An 8,764-nucleotide genomic window follows, 5' to 3' on the forward strand; every position below is an offset into this window, starting at 1 on the left:
TATGATTTGATCGAATAGATAAATGTAGAAACTTTCGAAAATTTTTACCTTCTTTTCTACCCTCCTTTAAATGTCTCTTATAAAATTTGCAGTAGTAATTTTTTAAGAATTTGCATGGCTGATTCTATTGTATCTTTTATCATTCCACTGTAATCATTTATTCCGTAAAAAGTAATTGTGTGTGTGTTCCCAAGCAGAATAACAAGTCATTATGATATTAAAATGATATTAAAATGACTCCAAAATGATAATTAAAAGTCATTTTTCAATTATTTTTTATTCATTTTAATGTCATTTTGACATTATTGTGATGTTATTGTGACTTGTTGTTCTGCTTGGATTTGATTTATAATTATTACAAAAAAATATATAAGTACAAATAAATTTTCATATTTTTAACAGTTTTAAGTACAAAGAAAAGCATCTACATTGCTAACATTCTTAAATGTGGTCTTAGTAAATTCGTACAACTCGATCGTAAAAAGACCTGTTTCGAAAGAACCAGCATTCCAACTCATGTGGATTTTTGGCAAAAAATTCAATTTCCACTTGATTCACGAGCGCGTTGATGCAAGCGCTCTCTATTAGAAGCAAGCAGAATTGAAATGGCGATTGGGATGATTGCACGGATGACAAGCAGTTAACGGTCAACATTTGGGAAAAAATGGCGCTCGCCGATGTTTGTGGCATCAAGTCTTCTATCGATTTTGGGTATTCGCGAGAAAATGATAAGGTCATCAATGAAGTCAACACATATACTAGAAATTTCACCAACAATCTTCACCTGGCGATGCCGCCGTTCGTAAACGTAAGCACGCAACGATTATGAGCCAAATTTGCAGTATCATGCAAATCATACGTATTTCGTGACACGGAAATTACACTTTAAATTTGTCAAATTAACATGAACAATTGTTATCTTGCCGCAGCAATTATTAATAACGATACTGATATCGATAGTAATTAAATTCTTTGAATTTCTTTGACGATTCTCTTTCAATACACAACCAATTATTTTTAGGTTATTCTTATGTGTAATTAGAACAAAATCATTCTTCAAATTAACAGCAAATAAAACTTTCCAGAATTATATATATTTCATATACTTGAATGCTTTCATGTTAAAATTTTAAAATTATATTTTGTTTTGGAAAGTAAAATGACTTGTCTTTCAAATTATTTTCTTATGTTACAGCCAGCTGAAACTCTAGGCCAAATAGTTCAAGGCACTGATGAAAGTGGAAAGAGTCTGAAAATCAAATTTGATCATGGGACCACAACTTTGGGTTTTCAATATCAGGGTGGTATTGTTCTAGCAGTGGATTCACGTGCGACTGGAGGACAATTTATTGGTAAAATCCGTTGCATATCTCAACTGATAAATCATACATTTATGACAAAAATCAATCTACTCTTATCTTGATCTTCAGGCTCGTCCACCATGAAGAAGATAGTAGAGATCAACGATTATCTTCTTGGTACTCTGGCTGGTGGTGCTGCCGATTGCGTTTACTGGGATCGAGTGTTAGCAAGGCAATGCCGCATGTACGAACTCAGGAACAGAGAACGCATTTCCATCGCAGCAGCAAGTAAACTCTTGTCAAACATGATATATAATTTCAAAGGAATGGGATTGAGTATTGGTAAGATATTCTTCTGGTTTTGTAAAAGATTAGATGTCGTAGGATGTGAGAAGACCTTTGTATGTATAATCTTGTAGGTATGATGCTGGCTGGATGGGACAAGCGTGGCCCTGGACTTTACTATGTTGATTCTGAGGGCACTCGTACTCCGGGAAAGGTTTTCAGTGTTGGTTCTGGATCTGTGTTTGCATTTGGTGTTTTGGATTCTGGTTACCGATGGGATTTGACAGATGAACAGGCCTATGAACTTGGAAGAAGAGCGATCTATCATGCCACACATAGAGATGCCTATTCTGGCGGTATCATAAGAGGTTAGTTATAAAATAATTATATAGTAAGAGGTGTCTTAAGTATAATTTTACAATATTCCAATGTTTTAATATATAATTTTACTTTACAGTATATCACATGAAATCAACCGGCTGGGTGCATATCTCGGATCAAGATTCCAAGGATTTACATTATACATACCATGCCGATAAATCAGTAGAACCTTCAACAAGCACTTCCTAGATTTAATTATTAAATATACATTGTGTATGCAGGCATTAATCGTTTATGCAATAAAAAAAAAATAATTTCTATGTATGTAATTTATAATAAATCATCATATAAAGTTTAACACTTCCTATTATTACTATTGTACAATTTTATTAAATATTATTGTAACATCTGTTTGTCTACAATCATGACAGTTATGTAATAAGATAAATGTGCCAATTAGTTTTTAGACATTATCCAATTATTGAAGAAAACGACAGAAATTTTAAATATTAAGCTTTTAATTTGTACGCAATTCTAAATTAATTCGTCTTATTAAATTTTTATTTTACAATAAATTTATTCAGGATCTTACATTTAATTAAAAACTTAATACTTAAAATTTTTGCCATTTCATTCAATAATTAGGTCATGTCTGCTAACTGGTATATTGAATATAAAACAATATTAACATAATTGACTTTCAATCTATTTTGAATCGAAATTAATCAAGTATTCAAAGTTTCACAATTGGACATTAAAATGAAAGAATAATTAAAAAAAATCATTTAATAATTACTATTTTATTATCAGACAGATTATTACTATTTACAATTAGATATATTATTATATAAAAATGTAAAGAATATTTTGCAAATATTTTTATTACTTTGAAAAAATATTATCTTTTAATTTTAATAATACATACTGAAAATTTGAACTTACATAAAAGTAAGAAAATTTAAGTATAGATTTGGACTATGAATTTATATTAATTTCTGTTTATCTTTTATATTAATATGCGTAGATCATTTTGTCGTGCATATGTCCGCCGTCGTGTATAACGTATATTCAAGACAAGGCATCGCGAGAGAAATATAAGCGACATATGTGTGTGGCAACCTTTCCCCCCTTTCTTCTCGTATCTTTTCACATCAGTACTCGATAGTGCGACGCACGAAGGCGTCGCGTCAGAACTCGGGAGTTGGAGCTGTTGGAATTGAATGCTATCGCTAATTCGCTACCGGAGTGGCGAGGAAGAGAGAGAGAGAATCAGTGTGTGTTGCGTTGTGTCAGCAATTGGTAGCATATTGTGACGGGAATTCCATCGAGACTCTGATTGACACGAAGACAACGGGATGTCAAGCAGCGGAGACGAGTGCAAGCTGAAGGGCGGTCATCCCCCTGCAGGTTAGTAATTTTCCTTTTCCGCGTTCCTCGTTCGCCCTGTGGAAACTACGCGGGAAGACGGGTTAGGGCTCGCGTTTGTGGCTCATAGCCGTGACGTACCACCTGTCGATCGCGATTAGATTTCTAAGGTCGGCCTTTCGTTGAAATTCGTTCTCTTAATGCCGGGTCGCGCGTCTCTCATGCGACTTTTGTCTCTTTTTTTCAGTAAAGGCGGGCGGTATGAGGATAACGCAGCACAAAACACCAAAGGATGAGCGCGAGACGAAGCCTAGCAAAGACGTCGAGGAGAGCAAGCCGTCCAGCAGGTGAAGTAGATCACGATCTTGGTGTATCATATTTGTCGCGATGACATGCTAAAACAGTTGTCCTTCTCACACTGATTTGATAATTAGCGGTTTTTATCAGCATCGAAAGACGGCCGTGGCGCAGACAGTGGCTCGATGCACAGAATCGGTTTTGAAGAAGGCAGATAGAGGGATGAAAAATTTAATGACATTTAAGAATTTACACAGATTGAATTCTTCAACAAACTGATATATATTTAATTCGTAACTGAAACATATGGGTCCTAGTCATTCTGAGACATTTTCCTAATTTTGAAATAATTTTATGTTTTACAAAAAAAAAGCTTATTTTTTACAATTTTAAATTTAATTCGGAATTCTTAACAAAATATAATTAGTAACATAAAACTTTAATAGCTCTCATATAGTTTCTGTCAATCATCAAAAAATATATTCTTGTTACGAATTAAGATCATTATATATCCATATAATTTAATTCATATTCTAAATATACATGTTTATTTTATTTATTAAATTATTAAATTTTACTATCTGTTATTTAAAAGACAGTAAAAATATTAATATATTGTTAATATTGGTTGGAAGAAAAGTAATGTATTTTTAAATCAAAATTATATACAAAATATATTCGTTAAGAATGAATGAAATTTGAATTTTAAAAAAGGGGTTTAAAATTTAAAATCTCTATTTTCAAAAGACTATACTTATTACTATATTTTTTAGTTTCGGTAATTTTTATATATAGATAATTGCTCAATGTTAAAAGAAATGCCATATTTTTAGCTCAAATTTACATATATTCTATTTTTAAAACATTGACAAATACACCGTTTATTAGAGCAGTTTCGGAATTTTTTAAAATTGCGATACGCATGTGGATGATTTTTAACGAAATTGTGAGTAATCAAAGTCAGAATGCTCCTTTTAATCCATAAGTAACTCAGTAACAAAACTCTTAGGAACATTTTTGAAAAACGATTTTGTAAGGAAAACTTTAAGCTTTCACGTCAGATAATTTAAAATTTTCACAAATTTTTTTTATGACGGATCCATAAAGTGAGAAGAAAATTTCTTCATTTTGTTTAACTTGTAGTTTTCTACTAATGCAAAAATTACTGAACTCACAGAAACTCATACAATATAGCGACTTTTCGAAAATGGAGATTTTTAATTTTATTTATTTTTAACGAATATATTATATATATAATTTTAAGCTAAATATATGATATTTTCTGTCCAATACAATAGTATCAACCTTTACATTTAGATCAATTTCTTAAATATTGCTATTAATCAATGAAATAGTTGCTGATAAATGACACATATTTCTTTTATAACTGTAATTTTTATTGCATTTTCAAAAAATTCTTTATAACCATATATTGCTATTACTCATATTTTTAATAACTTGTATAATTATTCCTCTGAATCTCCGCCATTATGAAACCGATTCTTCCCACGTATTATTCAGCTCGAAATATATCAAATATGTGGCACACATCCATCATCCGTTCTTTTTTTTATATTCTTAGGTACGAATGAAAAAATTGCAAGACAAAAAATTGTGATTAAGTTGCTTAATCCATTCCTGCGCGACAATTCTGATAATAAGTGTGATTATCGGTGCTCCACATTTACATAACACAATGTTGTGCAATCGAAAATAAACGTGAGTTATATCTGAATAACATTTATACGGAGAGAGTTACTATATTTATGTGAAGCGCCAAATGAAAATAAACGAATTTAAATATAATTTGACGATTAACTACAACGTGTAGAATCTCAAAAAATTCTTTTGCACTTATATGATAAATAAAAATAATTTTCTTGCATTTTTTTGCAGTAAAAATATGTAACATATGTTTTTCAAAAAAATTCATTGATATTAATTATCGTTTGTAATCGATAATGGGTGATACATCATACCGTTTGAAATGTTTCCTTAATACAGCATGAGTATACCTTTATTCATCTGGTATAAAATTGTCGCAGTTTATGTCTTGCAATACATCATTACATCCGTTGTTTGCAACAAAAACATTGAAAAGACAAAACAATATCTTTTTCTCCAAATATAAATATATACTGCAAAGATATGTCGGCTATTCTAGAATCATTTTTAATTATTATTAATATTTTTGAGTGTATTTTCCAGATATAAATTTTAAAACATTAGAATTGCCAATGGTGATTCCGTTAATTAATTTAATTTTTTTTCTTTTTTATATTAGATGTATATAGTACAAAATATTGTAAATATGTGGTTATAATACAAATAATTTTAATGATACAAATAATGTTAAAATAATTTTTTACTAATCGAAAACAAGAATAAGAAATTATCAAATTGGAATCTTTGACGACTCTAGCGGAATATTATCGGCAGTTCTAATATTAAGATATTGTAAAAAGTAACGTAAAGTATTTACAATTCGGTATTATCTTATCTTCAGTCGTATATAGAAAATAAGAAAATTACTGACGTTTGCAGTCCGCCAAAGACAATAATGATCAGCGGCGCTCCGGCCAAAGGCAATGCAGATTTTCCACCAGAAGCTGTGCAACACTTCCATGAGAAACCCATACCGACTCATGACGCACGGCCGGCACATTGTTCGCGTCCTATTATCATTCAGCAGCCTAGAAAGTGAGCCGTACTTCGCGAGCCGTGCATCGTGCTAGTGGATCTTGTTCCACAGTCACCCGTTAAATTTACAAAAAAAAAAAAAAAGAAATAATTATACAAATATATATATATATATATATATATGGGAGATAGGTATATGTTATATAAGCGTACTTAAACAAGTTTTTAAAGAAATAAAAATTGAAGAGTTTGAACTAAGTGCGGCAGCGTTTGTAACGGTTCTTGATCCTTTAATCGATGATTGATCGTAATCCTTTTTCTAACGAGGTACAAGGAAATTGTAAATTAAAAAAAAAAATTAAGTTAGGATAAATTTGCAAAAAATTAAGAAGTTACCGAGTTGGATCCAATTCTTAGGATGAAGACCAGGCAGGGCCTGCATAACTAATCGGTTGAAGGATCAAGGAAGCTCAATTTCTTGTACGCGTTGAAATATTAGATGATTTCACGAGAGATATTACTATATTGTTGTTAAAAACAAAAGAAGTTTATTTTTGACGCCACGAGATTCCTTGTATCGGCATTTAAGATTGCATATACGAGCTTTTGCGAATATATCTTCGACTCGTTATCGCACGTTTTATCTTATCGTTCCTTTTATTTTTATACTAGACATTTGCTATAATTGCATTACAATTGCGTATTGTTGTAACATAGTTACATAATACTATCACTATTTTTGGAGACCAGTATGTACTGTGACTCATGATGGAATTTAGTTGCACATTCTCAACCTTCTCAGAATTTTTATTTTCTTTTTATATCCATTTGATTATAGCTTGGAAATAAGATGTATCAGCATCACTTTGAATTTCAGGGAATGGAATTTTGTTAGCATAAGTTAACATAAATTAACGTAAGTTAACATAAATTATTATGTTAACTTACGTTAATGTTATTTAAGCGTGTAAATGTCGAGTGAGATCCATAGTTGGCGACAGTTTGTATAACATTTGAAAACGAATAAATATTCATACATGTACATAAACCATGGATTGTGTCTTAATTATTCCCATACGTTGAAATGATATTACATTATAAACTAATTTATAAATAACTCGAAATCACTGATTATTGTAGTTGATATTAGTGTCGCCGAATTAATATTTAATAATAAATATTGACTATTTGTATTTAATCATTGATGCAAAAAACTGATTTAACCACAATAAAATTTTTATTGAACATATAATAAATTAATAAGAAAAATAAAGAGCCGTTAATAGTGTATATTGTATAGATATATAAATTAACATAGCAGTAAAGCTAATAGCTCAATATGATATTTAATAATGTTATATTCTCCTAAAATCCACAATATAGGATTAGAAAACGCTATTGACTTTTCTCAGATACGCTTTGTTGTTCTATGTAACCCCGTATAATTTCTGAAACATTTTGCACACCAGTGGCCACATGAGTTGGAGTCTCAGACAGGAATTTCATGCTCGCTATGACTCCCTTATTCCATGACGATTTGAGAGAATTGGAGAGATCACTCGTACTTGGCAACGGTGGTAGCTATACAATTTAATATCTCTTTTTTTTAAATGAATCTAATAAAAATGGTGCAACAAAAAATTTATAATCAAGTTCTAATATATATAAAAAAATTGATCATTTGTTATTATAAGATCTTCATAATAATAAAATTTCATCTATGATCAAGAGGCTTCATCTATGATGTCATGTTTGAAACCCATTGAGTGAAACATCAGATAAAGTTTATCATAAAGTTTAATCACAAGTTAATCATGAAAAATTGGGCTTCAGGATGAGTTTAGTTTTGTGCTTATAACGCTTATAAACATCACTTGTCCTTGTTTAATATTTGCTAGACAGTAAGGATAAACTGATGCTTACAGCGTGCGAGCATTAAATGAATGGATGTTAAATGAATTTGTCAATTGCAATAGAGCTTACTTCATTGATGACTTCCTCAGGGATATTGTCCTTAACGTAAGGTGCGATATTATTATAGATCCTCCCGTATAACTGCACGCTGTCCTCAGATTTGGACCACAGACCTTGGTGAACGCTGTAATAAACGACACCGCCTACAAGGGTAGACTTGATGACGAACCTGTGAAATATAACCTCTTGTCGTGATTCGATTTCAACTCGTGGAACAGTGCAGCATGCGAATACCGTGACAGCGTGTCCTTTCTACTCCTGAGTGAATGTACTAACCGCACGATGCCCATTATTTATTCAGAAATTACTTTGACAAAAGTAAATTCAATTTGAAATGTTCCGGTCGATCAACAGTCGCCCATCAAAAGCAAAAAAACAGTCAAGAAAAACTGTAGTCAAGACTAGGTTGTCGTTCTAAATGCATCCAATCAAAGTTCCTCTTTTCCCTGAAATGGAAAGAAAGGAAAGACCCTGATTGGTTGATTTTCTTAAGCCCTATGCGTTATGCATTCATGTAAAAGTTTATGATTTGTGCTGCGGCCACATTTCAGTCAGTATAGGCTGCGGCTATTACTGGCCAT

General features: G+C 31.4%; 3 protein-coding genes across 4 annotated transcripts; 2 read left to right on the forward strand and 1 right to left on the reverse strand.

The window, feature by feature from the left end:
- The first annotated feature begins 664 nt into the window (after nucleotides 1-664).
- On the forward strand, nucleotides 665-2,200 carry LOC108752880 (proteasome subunit beta type-5). Its single transcript, XM_018494052.1, has 5 exons — nucleotides 665-808; nucleotides 1,196-1,352; nucleotides 1,431-1,643; nucleotides 1,721-1,954; nucleotides 2,044-2,200. Exons 1-5 carry the CDS (start codon nucleotides 665-667, stop codon nucleotides 2,154-2,156), a joined length of 861 nt encoding a protein of 286 aa, XP_018349554.1. The 3' UTR covers nucleotides 2,157-2,200.
- Nucleotides 2,201-3,050: 850 nt separating this feature from the next.
- Nucleotides 3,051-7,260, forward strand: LOC108752884 (death-associated protein 1). Its single transcript, XM_018494055.1, has 3 exons — nucleotides 3,051-3,314; nucleotides 3,520-3,619; nucleotides 6,114-7,260. The coding sequence occupies exons 1-3, from the start codon at nucleotides 3,263-3,265 to the stop codon at nucleotides 6,271-6,273; spliced, it is 312 nt and encodes a 103-aa protein (XP_018349557.1). The 5' UTR covers nucleotides 3,051-3,262; the 3' UTR covers nucleotides 6,274-7,260.
- A 230-nt stretch (nucleotides 7,261-7,490) lies between these two features.
- Nucleotides 7,491-8,581, reverse strand: LOC108752811 (MICOS complex subunit MIC13-like). 2 transcript variants are annotated; one of them, XM_018493908.1, is made up of 3 exons: nucleotides 8,460-8,581; nucleotides 8,193-8,352; nucleotides 7,491-7,790 (listed from the first exon to the last, which is right to left on the reverse strand). In XM_018493908.1, the coding sequence occupies exons 1-3, from the start codon at nucleotides 8,471-8,473 to the stop codon at nucleotides 7,605-7,607; spliced, it is 360 nt and encodes a 119-aa protein (XP_018349410.1). In that variant the 5' UTR covers nucleotides 8,474-8,581; the 3' UTR covers nucleotides 7,491-7,604. The 2 variants fall into 2 exon arrangements, with proteins under 2 accessions (XP_018349410.1, XP_018349409.1); XM_018493907.1 differs by having other exon boundaries at nucleotides 8,418-8,581.
- Between the last annotated feature and the right edge of the window lie 183 nt (nucleotides 8,582-8,764).

This window comes from Trachymyrmex septentrionalis, unplaced genomic scaffold (genome assembly GCF_001594115.1).
Source record: "Trachymyrmex septentrionalis isolate Tsep2-gDNA-1 unplaced genomic scaffold, Tsep1.0 scaffold62, whole genome shotgun sequence".
Lineage (NCBI taxonomy): Eukaryota > Metazoa > Arthropoda > Insecta > Hymenoptera > Formicidae > Trachymyrmex > Trachymyrmex septentrionalis.